Consider the following 22,266-nt stretch of genomic DNA (forward strand, 5'->3'; position numbering starts at 1 on the left):
TAACTGAGGAGAAAAATTTGGAAGGCGATTTAACCTGCATGGTTGACGCCGATCAACATTGTCGCTTAAGCGCGACTCTCACAATAAGTTAACACCGTTAATACACGCTATTCTCACACCCAACTTGCGCAGGAAGAGTCTTTCATTGACCTCACTTGGACGTTGAATTGCCTTCCAACTTTCCTTTGAAGAACCGTATTATAACGCCTCATTTTCTGACGTGATCTGCTTACTAACAAAGCTAGAATAGACAAATATGCATCCGAATAGTAGATTAGAGCTACTGATTTAATGAAAGCGATTATGACAGAATATTTACCGCCATGTACGTTTTGAAAGAATAGAACACAGTTTCCTTGGAACGCAACAAGCCCTTCTAAAATGTGGCGAAATACTCATCAGGAGCTGGAATCCTCATAAGCCAAAACGTCACGTTCGCCCGTCACGAGTTGACGTCGTCAAAATTCCTTAAGGGCGCTCGGCTGCTGTGTCCGTGACCTCGGTTATCGGATTATAACGAGATACAAAAGCAAGTCAGTAATCATTGGTCAAGCCTCGCTCATCCTGCGCAAGCCTTTCTTGCAGTGTTGTAGAATGTGTCCCCTTGCACTGCGCAGTCTCGGCGTCCCATCACGCCAACATCGCGCATGCGCAATACCTACACCTCGACGGCCGGCTCGCGCAACGCCCTGGGCTTCTGCGTCGTCATGGTCTCGCTGATGCTGCTGCTGGTCGTGCTACTGTTCCCGCGCAGTTGGCCCGCGCGCCACCACGTCCCGTGCTGGACGCAGCCGTGCCGCGACTTTGTCGCCGCACTGGCTGCCTCCATCAACGCATCGCGTGACCCGTGCCAGGACTTCCACAGCTACGTCTGCGACCGCTGGCGACCCAGCTTCGGAGGTCGCTCCATGCTCGAAGACTCGGCCATCGGCTTCCGTAGAGACGTGGGCGAACGCGCCGCCAGGACCTCTCCGCCGCGGCAGTTGCAGGACAGTTACGAGAAGGCGGTGATGCTCTACAAGAGCTGTCTAGCCGAGAGCTCACAAGGAATCGACGAGTTCAAGCGGTTCCTGCGCAAACGCTACCTGCCCTGGCCAAAGGTAGACAAGCGCGTAACCGTGCTGGACGTGGCTCTGGACTTGTCTTTCCACTGGCACTTCCCAATCTTCTTCTATGTTTATCGCATTTCCTCTGTGCCAGAGCCATCGACGCCATCAGTATACAAGCGGCCCTCCATGCGACTTGTCTTCACCGGCGGCTTTCTGGGACTGGGTCCGCGCCTTCTGCTTCAGGAACGCGAGCTGCGCAAGAACAACACCGAGCACATCTGTCGCTTGCGCGACGCCCTCAAAGAGCGTGGCGACAAGGAGTCTGAGGCGGTTTCCTGCAAGCACCTTGACAAACTTCAGCGAAGTGTTCTGAGTGGTTCGATGACCGGTGGCGATGAACCTTTCGGAGACAACGACGCGTCCTGGACTACGTACGACAGCCTGGACAGCTTTGCCGAAGAACTTACGCCGTCCGTCTCTGCACAGCGCTGGCTCGAGCTTTTAAGGAAATACATGCCCCACGGCGAGAGCTTCGGTGCTGCTGGGACTCCAATTGAGGTCTATAACAAGCTGTACATGCGCAAGCTGGAGAGGTTTCTCCGCTCGGACCAGCCTCAGACTGACATACTTCGCGTGGCGGGTCTCTGCGTGGTCCAGGGCTTGGGTCGCTTCGCCAGCAATGGTCTCGCCACTCTCATCTACGGCGACGACCACGAACGTGCCCGGCGCCACCCGGACTTGTGCTACGCACTCGTGGATCAGGTGTTGCCGCACCAGCTGTCTGCACGGTACGTCGCACTCCTGCTCGACACCGAACGCGTCGCGAAGGCCACCGAAGTGTTCAGCGCGGTGAAATCTTTCGTCGTCAAGTCTCTGCGCAATGCGGCATGGTTCAACGCGGTCGTTCCCCCGAAAGCGGTCGAAACAATCAAGCAGAGCAACCTCGTGTACGAGGCTGTGCTGAGCGGCGAAGCAGAGGGCGAAGAGCTGCCCTCCACTGCAGCCGCCATGAGCCTTCCGGACTTGGGTGATGACTTCCTGGAAAACCTTAGCCTCATTCCGCACTCGTACTGGGACAGCAATCACCGGGACCTATGGATGAAGGCGCGTCAGTCGGGCTCCGAGGCTGACGACACTGTCCGGGCCACGCCGTCTTCGACGACCGAGGCGCAACGGCGCTGGGAAGACGTCTGGCGACAACACGAAGTGCCGCCGTTGGCGACGGCGTCTAGCCAAGACGTTGTTCTTCCAAACCTCTACATGCTCGAGTCCGTGTTCCCGACCGGTGCGTACGAGAGCGTAAACTACGGCGTCCTAGGCTCGTTGGTGGCGCGCAGGCTTCTGGCGGTGCTACTGATGGCGCCCGCTGTCCACAGTGCACCCAGCCACCTGTCGTGGCCGGGCAACCTTGACGCGAATGATAGCGCCTCTTGCGTGTGGAAGGCCTTCTCGCGCGATTGGCGACAGAGCGACGGCACAGCGTACAGGGACCATCCCAGAGACATGGCGTCCATGCTGGTGGCTGTCGCGTCGCTGAAGCCTCTGTTCGAAGCGCTGTCCGCGAGTCCCGGCTACCCGGACTGGAGCCGCGGCTTTGAAGATTACAGCTCCGATCAGCTCTTCTTTCTGGCGCTTTGTTTTCCTAGCTGCAGCTTGCGCAAGAACGAAACGGTGCCCCTCCGAGGCGGCCCCAGCCAAGCCGCCTGGTGCAACGTTCCGCTGAGCCTCTTTCACGTTTTCGGCGAGGCATTCCGCTGCTCGGCCGGCCAGACGATGAACCCTAGCTCGAAGTGCGCCGTGTGGCGAACGTGAAGTGTTTTGGAATCCGTTTCCCTGTATTGTGTTAATTGTTCTGCATCTTCTTACGCGCTTCATATTCGTCTTATTATATAGTACGCACACTCTTTCTTGTGCCGTATGTCCGCTCCATAGCGACCGCGTAGAAATCAACGCATTAACTTTCCACTGCTCACTTCGGAGTTGTTGTGTTTCAGATTTGATTGGATGTTTTTGTCATTTGTAGGAGACGCAAGAGCGCTTCTCGATTTCGTGCCAGCTGACCACTAGGGTAAAATACTGCACTCCATTGGTTACTGTTACCCGTTCGATGTGGCAGCTCTAATAGAGCTCGTCATTGGTTCTTCTTGTGTGCATCACGTGCGGCCAGTGGCGTTCTATATTTAGCTTACGGAATACACACTTAGCTATTATGTCTTATCAGTTCGTATTTGCTGCAATGCATAGAACGTCAGAGTACTACGAACTACATCGGCTACCGTTAGGCCCGATAACGACGTGCACTGTGTCTGAGACTTCGTCGTGGCTTTCTATAGCTTATAATATACTGAAAACTCTTGAAAACTTTAAATGGCCTTTTTATGGTGGTGTCTTTGTGGTGTCGCAGTTGTGGACTGGAGAGTTGAGGATTGCCTATAGAATTATAAGAGTCTGTACTGCGTTTCCAAAATGAAAGTTTATTAGTTGAATTTGTTAATATTAGTGACTGCAGAAGGAAAAGAAAGCGTTTTGTATTCGTTGTGCGCAAACAATGAGCAGTGAAAGCGTTCGAGGTTCCTGTAAGTCATACGCACTGTTTGGTCGGCGTCGCTCTACGGAAGCTGCGCCGTAATAGCTGCCGCGTATTTTCAATTCACTGTTTCCAGGCAATAACCCGTTCAACGTGAATAAAAGATTGAGCAATTCTTTGGTTGGGTAAGCGGAGACTGTGCCCAGCCTACATTGTGAACTTTTTTTACAGCGAAACTGTCTATGGCGAGGATCTGGAAAATGTCCGAGAGGATGTGGGCCGATCCTGGAGATTGTGCAGAACGGGTCCAAGCTCAGTGGCGCATACACCCGTGGGCTCGGCGACTTCTAACGCGCCCTTGAATGATTTTTATCACACGTGGGACCCAAAGAGGTCCCAGGTGCAAGGTTAAGAATAGATGTTTTTGAAAAAAAAAAGTATAACTTTTCGAAAAGGCGTGTGAAAGAATTCTCGGCACGAACCGCGCAGACGCGTTGGTGCTGCTGTTCGCGCGTTCGTCCTAGTCTTCCACGGCTGGCTCCGTTGTGCACACTATCATCATCAGCAGTGACTCGAGCGTCGTCTTCCACAGATGGCCTTGTTGGCGCTCATTATTCCAGCGTAGAATTTAACTTCTGCCGTCGTAACGGGGAGGCCGCGTTTACGGGGGCATTAGCAATTGCTTAAGGGGGTATGAGTCATTCGTTACCTTTCGTGGCGGACACATTTTGATACGCGAATGTGTGCGTGTACCTACATCACCACGATGACCACAAATTAGGACAATAAATATGTTCGTACCTTTGTTGTATCTTCGGGGTAACCTCTGTGTCTCGCGCTGAACAGCTTCGCTGCTCACTTACCTTGGCAGAGAGGAATGGATCTCAATTCTTCCAAATGAATTTAATTGGAGAAATTAAACTTGTTGGTTTAGATACACGAGTAACAGCGGGCTGCTTCCATCTGAGATCAACCGAGAAAAGAGACACCGCGCCACGACGGCATCCGATCGTGACGTAAAACCGCAACCCTTATTCAGCGATAATGCACTTATTATGCATTGGTATTCCTCCTTTCTTTTCCTCTTTATTTTAGGCGGGAAATGTAACCGCATCAACACGATTTTTTTAGGTACTGTTGATATGTGAGCTTCCAAATGGGAACTGCTCATATATATATATGTATATATATATATATATATATATATATATATATATATATATATATATATATATATTTATATATATATATATATATATGCTGGAACAAAGGGAAAACGCGGTGCTCGATTTTTGTTATTCACAGCCATGTTCACAAAGTAAACCGTGTTCCACATTCGCCCGCCGTGTCGCGTGAGTGGCGCTCGCTAACACTCCCATGGCTAGATCTAGTAAACACAAATGAGGGGACGGACTGATGGCCGTCGCCGTAGCACACGTGGTAGTGCAACACACGCGTAACGCGGAGGTTGTGGGTTCGGCTCCCACCAATGGCAAGAAAACAATAAAGAAAAGGAAACTGAAAGTGTACGAAAAGATAGCTTGCTGTTGGTGGAAGCCGAACCCACAACCTACGCATAGCGCGTGAATATACATGTATATATATATATATATATATATATATATAAGAGATTCCCGGATTAACTATTGCTTTAAAGGAGGCCGCAAAATGTGTCAGTGAGAGTGAGTGAGTGAGTGAGTGAGTAAACTTTATTGCAGGTCCGGCGAGGACGCGAACTCGTCGCGCACCCGGCTAGTCCCACGTCGGGACCGGCAGGTCTAGCCCACCGGCCCGGTCGCGGGCACGCCGGACGGCCAGGATTTGCTTTTCTAGAGCGGGGCTACGCAAAAGCGAGTCCCACTCCTCCTTGATGAACTTGGGGTATGTCGACCCGCACTCCCAGAGCATGTGAGGTAGAGTGGAGGTCTGGCCGCAGGACGGGCAGGCGTCGTCGCGATACACGTCGGGGTAAGCCTCGTGGAGAGCGGACAGACACGGATATGTGCTGGTCTGTAGGAGCCTAAGTGAAACGGCTTGCGCCCTATTCAACTTGGGGTGAGGGGGTGGAAAGACCCTTCTGGACATGTAGAAATATTTAATAATCTCATTGTGAGTAGCGGGAGCGTCCCTGTGACCGTAGAGAGGAGGGGAGTCAGTGCTCCTTATAGAGGAAGCGCGGTCGGTGAGGTCACGCGCAGCCTCGTGGGCAGACTCATTGAGGTTCGGGGGAGCACCCTCGACCGATCCTACGTGAGCGGGAAACCAGTGAATTGAATGGTTTGTGAGAGCATGTGGACTCGAGCCGCTAAGAAGACGAACAGCTTCCTTGGCGATGCAACCCTTTTGAAAAGCCCTAACTGCCGTTTTGGAATCACTATAAATTTCGGACCCACGACCGTCTAGCAGGGCGAGGGTGATGGCGACTTGCTCGGCGACTCCGGGGTCTGAAGTGCGAATTGAGGCGCTATTGGAAATGTTGCCGCCCGAGTCGACCACAACGACGGCAAAGGTCTTCCCGTCACTGTACTCCGCAGCGTCGACGAAGCTTGCGCTAATGTCGTGTCGCTTGATCTGTTTGAGGATGGCGGCTGCTCTGGCCTTGCGTCTGCCCTCGTTGTGGACGGGATGGACGTTTCGGGGCACAGGGGCGACTTCGAACTTGTCTCGAATGCACCTAGGGATCGGGGTACTGACCATCGGGAATCCCACAGGGTGGTAACCCAGCTCTTCGAGGATGCGTTTACCTGCTGCTGTGGTGCCCAGGCGAGTGAGTTGCGCGCGTTCTTGGGCTTCGGCAATCTCCTCGGCGGTGTTATGTACCCCCAGCTTCAAGAGATCCTCGGTATGGGTCCTGATGGGTAGCCCGAGAGCCCTCTTGACTATTTTGCGGATAAGAACATTGAGCTTGTCTCGCTCCGCTCTGAGCCAGTTGTGCATAGAAATCGTGTACGTGAGGTGGCAGAGTACGAAGGCATTGATCAGCCTGAGAAGATTGCTTTCCTTCATGCCTCGATGCCGGTTTGCGATTCTGCGAACGAGGCGGAAAGCGTTGTCCGTCTTCGCGATAATCTTGCGGAGAGCAGTTCCGTTTCCGCCGTTGTATTCGACAAACATGCCCAGGACCCGAATAACGTCGACCCTGGGTATCACCCCCCCGTCACAAGTGCGAAGTCTGATGCTGCTTTCAGAGACTGGCTTCCAATCTTTAGGTCTGCCTCCCTTCTCTTTTCTGTAAAGTAGCAGCTCCGACTTGGCGGGGGAGCATCGAAGTCCGGTGGGGCGGAGATACTCCTCGATCACGTCAATCGCCTCCTGCATGGCTTCTTCGACTCTGCCCTCGCAGCCGCGGGAGCACCATATGGTGATGTCATCGGCGTAAATGGTGTGCTTGACGTTCTCGACGCGCGCCAACCTCTCGGAAAGACCAATCATACAGATGTTAAACAATGTTGGGGAGATGACGGCGCCCTGAGGAGTGCCCCGCCCTCCGAGGGGCACATCTTCGGAGCGGAAGTCTCCAATGCGAAGCTTGGCCTTCCTGTCAGTCAGAAAAGAGCTGACGTAGTTGTGGAATCTGGAACCCAGACCCAGGTCTGAAATGGTCTTGACGATGAAGGTGTGGAGCACGTTGTCGAAAGCCTTCTCGAGGTCCAGACCCAGCAGAGCCTTGACGTCTCTGGAACGGCCATCCACAATCTGATGCTTGATTAGTTTCATGGCATCCTGCGTTGAGAGTCCGGCGCGGAAGCCGATCATGTTGTACGTGTAAACCTCGTTGTCTTCGAGGTACCCGTTAAGCCTGTTGAGGACGACGCGCTCCATGACCTTGCCGACGCAGGAGGTTAGAGAAATCGGCCTGAGGTTCTCGATGTTCGGGGCCTTGCCGGGCTTGGGAATGAGCACCGTGCAGGCCATCTTCCATTCTGCAGGAACAACGCCGCTATTCCAGGACTCGTTGATTTTGTCGGTCAGGAAGACGATCGACGTGTCCTCGAGGTTTCTCAACATTATGTTGGTGACTCCGTCTGGACCCGGCGCAGACTTGCGGTTGAGCGCGAAGATGGCCTGTCTAACCTCGGCAATGGAGAAGTCTTCGTCGAGCTCGGGGCGTGGAGGGCCTCGGTAGTCTGGGAGTTGGGTCACTGGATCTCCGTCGCGACGGACGGGCAAGTACCTCTGTACCAGTTTTGCGACGAGCTCATCGACCGTGTGAGACCTGGTGGCCTCGTGAAGGGCCCTGGCCAACGTATGCCTCTGATTTGACTTTGAGCCGCTTTCGTCGAGAAGGTGCTTCAGCATACCCCAGGATTTGCCGTTGCGCATCTGTCCGTCGATGGATTCGCAGAGCTCGTCCTACTGCTGCTGGCATAGCGCCTTGCAGTGGTCATCGATGACCTTGTTGAGCTCCGAGATCTTTTTTCGGAGTCTGCGATTGAGCCTTTGACCCTTCCATCGGCGGAGCAGGGCGTTCTTGGCCTCGATCAGGTGGGCAAGTCTGCTGTCCATCCGCTCGACGTCGAGATCGGTTTCCACTTTCTTGGTAGCCGCGGAAGCGTCGTTCCGGACGCCTTCACACCATTCTTCGAGGGTGGCGGGTGCCCTGGCTCTGCTGGGTTCTTCGCGAATCTTGCGAAAGTGGTCCCAATCGATGAACGTGAATTCCTTGATCCTACTCCGAGACACCTTGAAGTTGGTCTCGAGAATGTAGTGGTCGCTGCCGAACTCCATGGCGGTGTTCTCCCAGCCCACGTCCTCAACGTTCCTGACGAACGCTAGGTCAGGTGTCGAGTCCCGGGTGACGGAGTTGCCGATGCGAGTAGGAAAATTCTTGTCAGTGACCAGAGTGAGGTCCATCTCGTTGGTGTCTTGCCACAGGTTGCGCCCCTTGGTAGTGTCGTATACGTAACCCCAGATGCCGTACGGTGCGTTGAAGTCACCGACGACGACCAAGGGTCGAGGGCCGGCCAAGTCGGTCGCTTTCTTGAGGATGGTCTTGAACTGCTGGCGCGAGTCCCTGGGGTTGCCGTAGATATTGAGGACGAACACGCTGTTGCTGCGCTGATTCTGGTGTGGAACGTCGAGCAGGATCTCAACCATGACATATTCAATTCTACCACACCCCAGCTTGAGGTCGTGGGTGAGATGAGTCAGCCTTTTATCAATCAAGGTGCAAATCCCTCGCCCCCCGGGCAGGCCCGACACGGCCCTGTAGCCCTGGAGCGAGGCGGCGGAGACTAATGTTTCCTGGAGAGCAATGACTTGAGGTTTGACAGCGAAGGACCTGAAGAACTGCTGCAGAGGGGCTTTTTTGTTAGAATATCCCCTGCAGTTCCATTGCCAAATGCGAAAACTTTCTTTGGACCTATCCATTATGGCGGACCGGATGGACTACCACCTAACGGGGCAGTTAGGGCTGTGCAAAGACTGGGACCTCCTGACGCCGCCCTGGTTGGATATTGAAGTCTAGCTTCCTTTAGTATGGCGGGAACGGTGAGCGGTTGTACGACGGAGGCGGGTGTAGCCATTCGCGCCTCAATGGCGTCTATGCGATCAGCGAGAGCTCCGAGGCCCCTGTTGGGGTCTCCGAGTGCAACCTGAATTTGACGAACGTTATCGGTGAGACAATTGACGCTAGCAGTGACCTGTTTGAGGCCATCTGCCAGCCCAATGAGAGATTGCTTAATCTCGCTGACTTCTGAGGACATCGCTCCCGATTCACCTGTTTGTTTTACTACTGCTCTACGTTTGGAGGACGTCGCAGTACCGTCTACTGGGGCTGGGATTGGAGTCTCTGTGGCCCTGCCTGGCGCAACGTTATCAGACGCATTCGTAACGAGTTTCCGAATCTCTGCCATTTCGTTAACTAGCCTCTTGATCATGCTCTTGAGGTCGTCGTTCTCTTTTCGTAAGCGAATGACTTCCGCGTCCCTAGCTCGCTCTGGGTGTGGGTCGTTACGAGGTGCCTGAGCAGCTTCTATATTGGCACCGGGCTTGGGACGTGCCAGTGAGAGTTATTTTTGTAATTCATAGACTTGATTATCCATCCCTCATAATGAACTATTACAGTGCAGTGCTGCAATTTTCCGAAGCGTGTCGCTGAACTGAGACAAAAAAAAGCCGCATAAGTTCTTGCTAAAACATTCAAATTGATTTTAAATAATGTAGGCGCTTTGGAACACTATAATATAAGCTGAATCGAAGTAATTTATCTAGCTTTTTCATGTTGTTCTACTGTCCGTGCATGTGACGAATAAACAGTGAATTTACCAGCAGGGTGTAGAAGGCTTTCACTTCACTAACAAATTTACATAGCGGGCGACCAAAGCTTAATTTCTGCGTTTACCTTTAGGTTCTACACCTGCCAATGCGGCACGATTCGAAAGAACACACATAACATGATTTTCCTATCACGAAAAGGCACTTAGTCTACATTATCTCTAAGGTTTTCTTGTTTTCGACGTTCGTGACAGAACTAAATTGTGCGTACCGCGCTTGGCCGGATGTCGACACGGCGATGACAATTACTCGAGCCTTATGCAGGCCAAATAGTGTGCGTCTGCCCTTGATCTACCGGAAAGCCGCCGTGGATTATTGATTGGTCCGAAAGCCATGAGAAGAGGGAGCGATTTCTTCATATATTCGCGTGAACGAGATCAGCCGCTCATACAGATATAGGTTCTTTTATACAGTGGATCTGTCTTGTTTACCTGCTGTGTTTTTAAATCCGAACTTCTACGCTCGCCGACTTCCACCAATCGAACGCATTTAATGGTACCGAACCAGCAGCGTGTAAACCCATTCAAATCGGTTGTGTAAAAAGATGAATGAGACCTCAATCTTTCAACGCACAATGTGAAGTCAGTGAAGCACAGGAGGATGCAAGTGAAATCCTCCCCTCCCCTCTTCCCCCGGTATATACGCCAGTGTATTCTTACTTTCAGGAGGGAACATAATGCATTTGTGCAACGCCATATAGAACAACTGCCTGCGGCTTCCGAAGGGCAACCGGGAGAATTGTCAAATACGCGCACCACTCCGTGGTGCGTGTGGTTTGCCTCAGCAAGGCCTTAAGACTTACGCATTTTACTTTGCCTCGAAATCCCGAGGAAAAGCTAAACGCAGCACGCCTCCATTCAGGCAGGTATGTACAGAGTTCTGCAGTCTATACAGTGTTACACGGAACACGTTATGCCAAAAAGGATTGCGTATGCATGAATACCACACGTACGCCCCCCCCCCCCCCCCCCCCCCCGTGCCAGATTTTACCTGATTCTTTAAACAAGCTTTAGTGCATTCATTACATTTAGTGGATCCAGAATATAGCGTGCGCAGCGTTCAATGAGGATATCTGCCCAGGTCGAAAGCTCAAAGGACACAGTGGCCGATCCGGTGGACAGACGTCTAGCGTCTCTCGATGCATCAGTCATACGCAGAGTGACTGGAGGAAAGTGGTTGATATGTCAGAACGGTTGGCCTGAGGTTGAGGAGGAGGTTCTGATGAAGGGAAAGGAGGAGAGGTCAGCCTGGAGAGCCTGCTACTCCTCACAGAGGTAAGGATGGTTGGGAGATACAGGCATAGAGAGACAGGTAGGTGGCAGATGACTATGATATACGTATATAGCACGGTTAGCTAATATAGACATGTCCAATACGCGTACGCGCACTTTGTTGACTCACTACGCACAGGAGTCACGTGTCCATAGAAAAACGTTCTCGCGAAAACACATTTCACAGCGCTTTCACGCCACACCGTCTGGATTCCCGCCCCCTTTTTCGGGAGAGAAGGTTCTGCGCGCGGGAGGCCGGTTGACCATGCTCAACACTTCATGAAATCCCGGCTGAACTTTTTTTACGTGAGACGCGCTTATACGCTCGATCATCTCTAGAATGAGGTTGACTCCTTTTGCCTGCTACGTTGTGCGGGGATAAAGAGAAGGGGAGAGAAACAGGGGCATGAGATGGCGTACAACCGCTATCAATGTTATCAGTTGTTATCGAGGTTATCGTTCGACGCAAGATGCGCCTCTGCTGTCCAACTTACAGTGGTTCACAGCTTCGCCAAGCTGCCAAAAAGCAGCCTTTTCTCTAGCTTCATCGTATTGGTTGGTTGATTGTTACTCTGTGAAATGAGGCTATCCGCTCTGGCGAATCGGCAAAGAATTGGGCGGTACGGTGGCTCAAGAAAACTAGAAAGAAAAACAGAAATAAACGAAACAAAAATAAATAAACGGGTACCAGAACTTGGATTGCGCAACATTTTGTTTTTGTTTTTCTTCTGTGTGTCTCGTCAAAATGTTACGCAATCTGACTTCTAGTATGCTATACCAACAGGCCCAGTCTTTAACTGTAATAAGTAAAAGATTCTAGTAAGTAAAATGCTCTGCATTGCACACGAAATAATAAATTTCCACTGTATCCCTAATTTTACGGCGCTGTCGTCAATTCCATCCTGAACGTGACATGTCTAACCAAATAGCGCGCGATCCGAATAGCGTTTTGCGTTCTCAAATGGGCGCGACTAATAGGGGTTAGGCTGGAACGTATGGTGAGTCAAGTATTAGCAGTGCTTCACCCATAGTTTTATACTCGACGACCGACGACTATGTTCAAGGCTATGTTTGTAATTCAAGCGTTGTTTTATGTTTTGGGCCCAAGTTCGCCTGATAAGGAGGTACGTTCTTAACTTTTGGGTCTGTTTAAGCTTATTCGCGGGCACTATAACGTGACATCTGGTGGAGACGCTTCGTATTCACTCCGGTACCTCTCGCCAATAAATGGAAACTTCATTAAGTTAACACATAAAATAATGCAGAGCTCCAGCATTATTGATTACACTGAAGTCCAGTACCAAAGCATGTCGCCACTATCTATACCGTCGCACGCCATTCGATGGATACGATATTAATTCGATTAGCATTAATGGGTACTTCACGCTATTTCCAGGGTCGGTCGGTCGGTCGTGATTTTGCATGCCCAAACCAGGACTTGATTAGGAGGCAAGCCATAGTGGGGGACTCGGGATTAAGTTAGAGCACCTGGGGTTCTTCAACGTGCACCCAATGCACGGTACATGGGCGTTCTTTGCACTTCGCCCCCACCGAAATGCGGCCGCCGTTGCCGGAATTCGATCCCGCGACCTCGTGCTTAGCAGCGCAACGCCAAAGCCACTACACTGCCGCGGCGAATTTCGAGCATGGCTTCCAAGATCTTCAGCACGCGCTTAAAATCTCGGAGGCAATAGCAACTTCCGCTTTCGTTGCATCGAGAGTAAGCGTGGCGGAAGGAAAATGACTGCTTGGCAATACGCTTCTCGTGGTTCTCGTAACCCGGGCTACATCTGTCGGATACGACAGGGTAGCGGCATGCGTAGAGTTTCAAGCTCTACGTTCTGGAGTTTCAAGCCCTAGAGCTTCAGACTCTGTTATGACATTCATTAACCGCATCCGATAGACCGTTAACGTAACCGTTAACGTAGACGTTAACCGTAACCGTTAGGCGCGCCGTCTGTCTCGGTGGCGAAGTAGCACTGCTCCGTTCTTTTTATTTATTTTTTTGTTTCGCGTTGTGTGCAGAATGGCACACTACTGTGTACTGAGCAGCGTGTAAGTGGATCAGTTTTGATGCAGGATCCTGTTTCTCACATTGTCTTTTTTTTTTTTTTTTAATTTCGCCTCACGAAGGCGTGCGAACGTCAGATCGCATAGCACGTGAGCTGCGAGCGAACCGGGTCGGCGTCAGCTCTCCGAAAGTTAACCTCAGCTTATCTATAAGCGGCTGCGCAATGCGGCGAGCATCACTCGTTGCTTGCCGGACAATAGCTCGGTAGCCCGTAAAACACAGCGCTCGAGCCGGAAAGCGTGAAAATGACGGGGCTCCTCGCTTTTCATGAGGCACTAATGACCGCAGCCGGGAGAAAACAGGTCGCGGTTACAAACCTTTCGTGTCCTTCGGCTTTATGGTTCGCAGTCGGCCCACTGGCTCACGACCTGTATTTAGCAGCAATGATCACCTCGGGCAGCTTTCGACGTAGGATGCAAGAACAATAGCGCATCTCGGAAGGTTCGTTGACGGGTTGCGTTCTCGCTCGGGCAAGCTGAAAAGTACTACAGAGCCGAATCTGGCACTTAGCTCTCACGCTTGGCTAAAGTAAACTTGAATATCAATTGGGGGCATGAGGTGTTAACATTACGTGTGCTTAATTGACTTTCATCAGTTCGTGAAATCTCCGAATTACTCATCAATGCGCGCCAACTCGTAGATATGTGGAGGCACTTCCACAATATCTAATTCTCAAAGGTATATTATATATATTCATGTGTACCCTTGTAAGTGGATGTCCGTGCCAAAAAGCGTTCGTATAACAGTTAATCGTTTCCTTTTTGAACCGCTTGTATTCTTCCCACTGCACATTAATGAGCACATAGTGCCTTCTAGCGTCCACTACCTTTGTCATAGATGCAAGCGATTCATGCGCTTTAACGCTAAATAGTCCTCATTATGTGTGCGTGTTTCATTCTCTTGTTTCGTCCCGTCATGTGGGGTTCATATATGACTGTCATGATGTGCGCGAAACTGCTATGGACGATCGTCAAGGACATTGGCGAGTTCACGGCGCCACGCGAGCTTTAAGTATAAACCCCATGCAAGCGATCTTGCGCGCGACAGCGACAAGCGACGCGATGGAGATGGCTGTCGCGTTCGCTCGTCGCCTACAAGTTGCACCCCATGCGAGCGATGACTTCGAGCGACGTCTCCCCAGTGTTGCCGGTATGAGGGCAGCAATATAGGCGCCGAAACTAGCGTGACGCGTGCTTTATTAACTTAAGTTGATGTATTTTACTATAAAAAGCAGCATAAAATATTTCTGAAAGTCTTGCAGTAGGTTCTTATCCTTGCACCTATAAAAATTCAATCGTTTGCTCGTTCCGTGCGTCAATCGGAAGTACTGGAGTTATGTGCATCCAGTTCCGGCTTTGCGCTATTGGCTAGTCGCTCATAGCACTTCCGGGCGACGAGCGACGAATTCTAGATTTGCAAAACCGAGCGATCGCGCGACAAGACCGAGCGATCTGTTCAAGCGACGGCCCGATCCGTCGCGCGAACCCGTCGCTCGTCGCTGTCGCGCACGAAATCGCGCTAATGGGGTTTAGCCTTTATGCGCGACGAAGACGACAACGACAACGTGCTGCGTGAATGTGACACAAGCGCCCCGAGCGTCGCAGTGGAATAAAATAGAAAAAGATATCTAATCACAGAAGTCCACGGATGAGTAGAGAAACGAAGAGAAGGAGACCGGAGGCGACACGTTGGCGGGAAGTTCTTAGAAAACTCATTTCGACAACTTGGGTTGTCGCGAATCTCGCCAGCCATTCTTGCTTTTGGGGCGACTTCACTGGGATCCAGCCACAGGGACGGTTTTGTCGCAGTTTACAGCTTTATTGGAGAGACATAAAGAGTACTTTGCTGAATTTTTAATATTATGAATTATTTCTGTTACTTCAGTTATTTATGCGAAATTATGTGATCTCGAAGTTCTTAACAATATATTTTTTTTATTTCTAAATCACATTTATTTCTTCCCACGCTCTACTATTCCCGTTTAGATTTGTTGTAACTCTAAACATACCGGAAACCACGTTCTTCTTGGCCAATCCCCCACAGTGGGTATGCGCGAGTGCTTGAAATACAGGACAAGGCAAGACGTCGGCTGAAGTGATCGGAGGAAGACGGACTGACTTCTATCTCTACGAAAAATTCCCCCACATACATATTCAGCCGTAATCATAACCGAGTCCATATCCGTTTGTTCTGCTTTATCAGTGCCAAATTCATCTACAAACAGTTTTATTCATCTATCCCCTAACATTTAACTAATCCCTTTGGTATTGGTACCAAGAAACATGGGACTCACATTAAACGAGTCAGCAGACGGAGTAGCGGCGGCATCTCGTAGAGGCCCGGTACTGAGGATCCTAAAACCTTCGGAATACATCACGGCTGCAAGATTAAAAAAAAAAACATTGTGCTCAAGAAGAACATGATAAATCATATGTAATAAATAACACTGATTTTCAGCACCTTAGATTCCTTTTACACAGCAGATGGTGTTCAACAAGACAATTTGAAGTTTCATTCGTGAGAATGCGTTACCGAATACCAATGCTTAATTTATATTCCCCCTGGTTTGGTTTGGCACCTTCCCCTCAATGTTCTTATTGCAACCAATCTGAAACTGTGGAACATTTCTTTATAGAGTGTCGTAGGTTCGACATGCACGGAATGCGACTCCTCGGAAGTCCCCTTCGCCAACTTGGATTGGTCATTACGCTTCCTGCGGTATTGCCTCTTGGGCTGTCGGCATTAGGACAGTGCAACAAGAACTTATGTGATGCCATCAGGCACGTACCCAGGGGGGAGGGGGCGGTGCCCCCCCCCCTCCGACATTAAGCGGCAAAGCCCCCCTCCCCGCCCACGCGACCAAAACTCACACACATTCCTAAAGCTCCGCCAAATCAACGTTGAGACTTGACAGCTATTCGGCAGTCAACATTTTGCTGCCTTTTTCACCCCTTTTGGATGATGGTATTTGTCGGCATCTCCTGGGGTGTGAAGGCCAATTTTCTCATCGATTTGGTGCCCGCATGATGGACTCGAGATGCGTTCAGTTGTCACCATCTATTGAACAGTCACAAGCATGGCGGTAGCTTCGTTAGTTCAACCTTCTTTGTTTAGACTGATCCAGGGACAAGGAAAGGGATTTGCTTCCTAGTCAGCTGGTCTGTATGCTTGAGGAACGAGTTGCAGCCGGAGAAAAGGCCAGTTGAGTTTAACATTTCATTCTGCTTCATTATTCCCTCGAGTGGCGGCTCGCCCCGACGCTGGCAGATCACCGGAACCATATACCCGCGATACGGGTTAAATAAAGTGCAAATTAATATAATGTGAAAGACCGTCCGTCGTCAAACCCTGCAATATCCCTTAAACCCATAAGCAATATGACTGTCACCCGTTACCTCGTCTGGTTATTCCATAATTGTACAGCACTTTTTGTGCAAAATTGGCAACTAGAAACAAGAGTTGCAAGGAGTTGAGAAATTAAGCCAAGGCAACATCCAAACAGCAAAGAAAAGCGAAAATTAACAAATTTAACCATCGTATATGAAAATATTTATGGATCAGCATCTTTTTATTTAAAAAGGAAGTAGAGAAAACGCAGCAGAAAGTGGAGAACAATTCTGTGTGTTTTGAATGATGCTTCTACAGTTATCAGTCGAAGCGCCTGACGTTGCGACTTCCCTGCTTTGCTAATGTGGGTGTTATTCTAACCTTCCGCGGTGGGCGCAGTACGTCTAGAACCGCAGCGTCCTGCGATCCACGCGGTTGTATGGGACTGGCGGCCACGTATCATTACGCAACTTCCCAAATAACAATACGAGTTGGTTTTGGCAGTTCACTTGGTAGAGCAGTAAACGAGGGATCCAAAAGAACTGTGATTGTTCCGCAAATATATATTTCTCTATAATTATTCCAGAGCTAAATAAAAGAACACACCACTATATAGTCGGATACAACTTAACTCTGCAGTGAAGCCCCGCGCTCGCCCTCATAACTGCCAGCCACTGTTTCTCCGCCAGGCTGCAAATAATTCGTACTTCAAACATTTCCTGTTTCCCATATAAGGCGGTAAACACAAAAATAAAATTATTAGCGCCTAATTTTGTACGTTTTCCCTCGCCTATTATAGTGGAAATGGCGAAAGCCTAATTCTTTATTGAAGTGAAATAGAATGCTTGTTTCGCTGCAACTATTCATTGTGAAGTTTCACTTCAGTCGTCAGTGAAATCTTCTGAGTAAACTGGGCTCAGCAGTGAAATGAACTGTACCGCGGACTTCTGAAGATTTAATTAATTGTGGAGTTTTATGAGCGAAAACTACGATGTGATAATGAGGCGCACCGTAGTTGGGAGCTCTGGAAACTTGGACCACCTGGGGTTCTTTATCGTGCACCTAAATCTAAGTAGACGGTTTTTTTTGTCATTTCGTCCCCATCGAAATGCGGCCGCGGTGGCAGGGATTCGATCCCGCGACCTCGTGCTTACCAGCCCAACACCATAGACACTAAGCAACCATGGCGGGTAGACTATTGAAGAGTGAAATGCTCACGCTCCATACGCTTTGTCCATGTCTGTTGCACACTTCATTGCTTCCGTCGATGAAAAGACTCTTCAAGAACAGCAGACGCTCCGGAGCTATCACGAGCCATCTTGAAAAGGCCGCATGACGACGATTTTGTTTGCTTCTGTGATTGGCTGGCGGAGTAACACAACCCTGCGCAGTCCGTGTGCCTTGGTTACCAACTGCTGTGTTTTAATGTTGTATCCTACTATAAAAATCTACTATAAGGATAGGCCTTCGTCCTGCAGTAAACGTTAAAAGGGGCTGCTGCTGCTGATGATGATGATAGAAGCCTTTATTTTGCGCTTTCGTTTCTTTACTTGTTATTGGCAGTGTTCTTCCTGCGCTTCTTTCCTGCGCGAGTCCATTCGATGTGGTTCCTTGTTTGCCAAGTAGAGAAGAGGTATATCTCACAGGCGTATACCTGTGAGATACACCTTATTTCATTTCTCTTTTGTGGGTTTACGCGTCGTTATGGCGAATGGCGGGCGTTATTCACATTTGTACTAGTAAAGGTACCCTCTCCCCCTCATTTGCATAGAAAAGTTACCTGGGTACGTGCCAGGACGCCATATTTAATTTTGTAAGCGAAACAAAGAGACTGCCATGTTAATTTTATCGTTTTACTTTGCTTGATATGAACACAAGAATATTAACATCAAATTTTAAAATAATGTAGCCTGAGAATCGATATTACCGATTATTATTTATTTATTATCATTTTTAAATTACAATATTCTACTTTAGTATTCTTCCCTTTTTGCCTACTAACGCCCGATTAATGGCCTATCCCCCTTAGTGGGTTGAGCCATATCCGCATAGGCACCAAACCAAACCAAACGAAAGACGGCCTGGGGTGCGGAGGTGTACGCCCACTGGACCAGAAGGACGCCAGCGTACAAGGCCTTCAGCCAGCCGCATCCAAGCTGTCGCGATGGCCTGGTGTATAGCGGGCATGACGTAAGCAGGGACCGTTCGTGGAACGCAGCCTGTGTGCGAAGGCAGGTCCTTGACGGGCTCCTGGACCCGGGTTCGCAGGGGGCTCCATCCGGACACATTGTGGTTTCCCAAGGACCTGCGGCGTCTCTCCGGTGTTGATGAGACGGGGGGGAAGGGAAAACGCCCCCCCCCCCCCCCCCCCCGCCACTGCTGCGGGAATCGGCCGTGCTCGAGCGTCTGCAAGCGTCACTGCACTGCCTACGCATTCCGGACTTGTCTTCCGGATAAAGAAGCAACCGGTGAACTTTTTTTTTCTTTCCGCAATTTTGATGAGATCTACTTGGACTCTCTGGTTAACCTTATACAATTGCCAGGACGGCGTCGAGCCAAAAGTTTGTTTTGAGCTTGTGCGATTTCTTGCATGCCCTCGGTTTGCACTTGCATGCCATGAACCCTTCTCGTAAATCGATGTTGATATTTTATGGACTCAACGCCACTACGCTGTTTGGCACTGCTTTGACTTCTGTTTTATAAAGTGTGTTTTTTTCGTGTGTGTGTCTTGAGTCGCAGCTGTGTTTGTTCATTGCTGGCAACCAGGCAACACCTCGGCCTGTTAGTAAGACACGGACCAACTCGTTACAAACAAAAGCAAAAGCCACCGACGAAAGTTGTCAGCACTTCCCGGTATAATCAAACAACTCAAATCAAATCATTCGCGCGAGCGTACGCAGGGCAGTTTCGTGCAATCTCATGTCAGAATATGCGACATAGTGGGCGTTAGTTTCCCGTCTTATGCCCAGCATTGACGCAGTACATTTAGCCACACAAACATGGAGTTGCAATGACTGGCCGCATGCAGGGCTTTACGCTACGTTTCACGTCGTCTTGTAATATTTTAGTCATCATCATCATCATCATCATCATAATCATCATCATCATCAGCCTGCTTACGCCCACTGCAGGGCAAAGGCCTCTCCCATACTTCTCCAACTACCCCGGTCATGTACTAATTGTGGTATGTCGTCCCTGCAAACTTCTTAATCTCATCCGCCCACCTAACTTTCTGCCGACCCCTGCTACGCTTCCCTTCCCTTGGAATCCAGTCCGTAACCCTTAATGATCATCAATTATCTTCCCTCCTCATTACATGTCCTACCCATGCCCATTTCTTTTCCTTGATTTCAACTAAGATGTCATTAACTCGCGTTTGTTCCCTCACCCAATCTGCTCTTTTCTTATCCCTCCAACGTTACACCCATCATTCTTCTTTCCATAGCTCGTTGCGTCGTCCTCAATTTAAGTAGAACCCTTTTCGTAAGCCTCCAGGTCCCTGCCCCGTACGTGAGTACTGGTAAGACACAGCTATTATACACTTTTCTCTTGAGGGATAATGGAAACCTGCTGTTCATGATCTGAGAATGCCTGCCGAACGCACCCCAGCCCATTCTTATTCTTCTGATTATTTCCGTCTCATGATCCGGATCCGCCGTCACTACCTGCCCTAAGTAGATGTACTTCCTTACCACTTCCAGCGCCTCACTGCTTATTGTAAATTGCTGTTCTCTTCCGAGACTGTTAAACATTACTTTAGTTTTATGCGAATTAATTTTTAGACCCACTCTTCGGCTTTGCCTCTCCAGGTCAGTGAGCATGTATTGAAATTGTTCCCCTGAGTTACTAAGCACGACAATATCATCAGCGAATCGCAAGTTACTAAGGTATTCTCCATTAAATCTTATCCCCAATTCTTCCCTCTGAATACCTCCTGTAAACGCGCTGTGAATAGCGTTGGAGAGATCGTATCTCCCTGCCTGACGCCTTTCTTTATTGGGTTTTTGTTGCTTTCATTATGGAGGACTACAGTGGCTGTGGAGCCGCTATAGATATCGTTCAGCATTTTTACATACGGCTCTTCTACACCCTGATTCCGTAATGCCTCTATGACTGCTGAGGTTTCGACTGAATCAAACGCTTTCTCGTAATCAATGAAAGCTATATATAAGGGTTGGTTATATTCCGCACATTTCTTTATCACCTGATTGATAGTGTGAATATGGTCTATTGTTGAGTAGCCTTTACGGAATCCTGCCTGGTCCTTTGGTTGACAGAAGTCTAATGTGTTCCTGATTCTATTTGCGATTACCTTAGTGAATACTTTGTAAGCAATGGACTGTAAGCTGATCGGTCTATAATTTTTCAAGTCGTTGGCGTCCCCTTTCTTATGGATTAGGATTATGTTAGCGTTCTTCCAAGATTCCGGTACGTTCGAGGTCATGAGGCATTGCGTATACAGGGTGGCCAGTTTTTCTAGAACAATCTGCCCACCATCCTACAAGAAATCTGCTGTTACCTGATCCTCCCCAGCTGCCTTCCCCCTTTGCATAGCTCCCAAGGCTTTCTTTACTTCTTCCGGCGCTACTTGTGAGATTTCAAATTCCTGTAGACTATTCTCTCTTCCATTATTGTCGTGGGTGCCACCGGTACTGTATAAATCTCTATAGAACTCCTCAGCCACTTGTACTATCTCATTCATATTAGTAATGATATTGCCGGCTTTGGCTCTTAACGCATACATCTGATTCTTGCCAATTCCTAGCTTCTTCTTCACTGCTTTTAGGCTTCCTCCGTTCCTGGGAGCACGTTCAATTCTATCCATATTATACTTCCTTATGACAGCTGTCTTTCGCTTGTTGATTAACTTCGAAAGGTCTGCCAGTTCTATTCTAGCTGTAGGGTTAGAGGCATTCATACATTGGCGTTGCTTGATCAGATCTTTCGTCTCCCGCGATAGCTTACTGGTATCCTGTCTAACGGAGTTACCACCCACTTCTATTGCATACTCCTTAATGATGCCTAAAGGATTGTCGCTCATTGTTTCAACACTAAGGTCCTGTTCCTGAGTTAAAACCGAATACCTGTTCTGTAGCTTGATCCGGAATTCCTCTATTTTCCCTCTTACAGCTAACTCATTGATCGGCTTCTGATGTACCAGTTTGTTCCGTTCCCTCCTCAAGTCTAGGATAATTCGAGTACTTACCATCCTATGGTCACTGCAGCGCAGCTTGCCGAGCACGTCCACATCTTGTATGATGCCAGGGTTAGCGCCGAGTATAAGGTCTATTTAATTTCTAATCTCGCCATTCGGGCTCCTCCACGTCCACTTTCGTCTATCCCACTTGCGGAAGAAGGTATTCATTATACGCATATTATTCTGTTCTGCAAAGTCTACTAATAAACTCTCCCCTGCTATTCCTAGTGCCTGTGCCATATTCCCCCACTGACTTGTCTCCAGCGTGCTTCTTGCCTAACCTGGCAAGTACTGCACCAAGGTGACCAATCCTGTTCTGGTGAGGGAGTGCGTTACCGGTTCTGATCACCGGGCTCAGGCCGCACTACAGGCTTGTTTATGCAATTTTATCAACACGCGGATTTTTTTTTTTAATCCGGTGGAAAATTGCGCGGCACCGGGATTCGAACCATGGTCCCCTTGCACGCGAGGCGGATTCTCTACCTCTACGCCACCGCTGCACCCTATTCAGGGAACGTAGGGAACAACCTGGACCTTCGAAACAATCG

The 22,266-nt window shown here is 49.5% G+C and overlaps 1 protein-coding gene across 1 annotated transcript; it reads left to right on the plus strand.

Annotated features, from left to right (window-relative positions):
• The first annotated feature begins 647 nt into the window (after positions 1–647).
• On the plus strand, positions 648–2,861 carry LOC140219110 (kell blood group glycoprotein-like). Its single transcript, XM_072288994.1, has one exon. It carries the CDS (start codon positions 648–650, stop codon positions 2,859–2,861), a length of 2,214 nt encoding a protein of 737 aa, XP_072145095.1.
• Positions 2,862–22,266: the final 19,405 nt, after the last annotated feature.

The sequence above is a fragment of the Dermacentor andersoni genome, chromosome 6 (assembly GCF_023375885.2).
Source record: "Dermacentor andersoni chromosome 6, qqDerAnde1_hic_scaffold, whole genome shotgun sequence".
NCBI classification, from domain to species: domain Eukaryota; kingdom Metazoa; phylum Arthropoda; class Arachnida; order Ixodida; family Ixodidae; genus Dermacentor; species Dermacentor andersoni.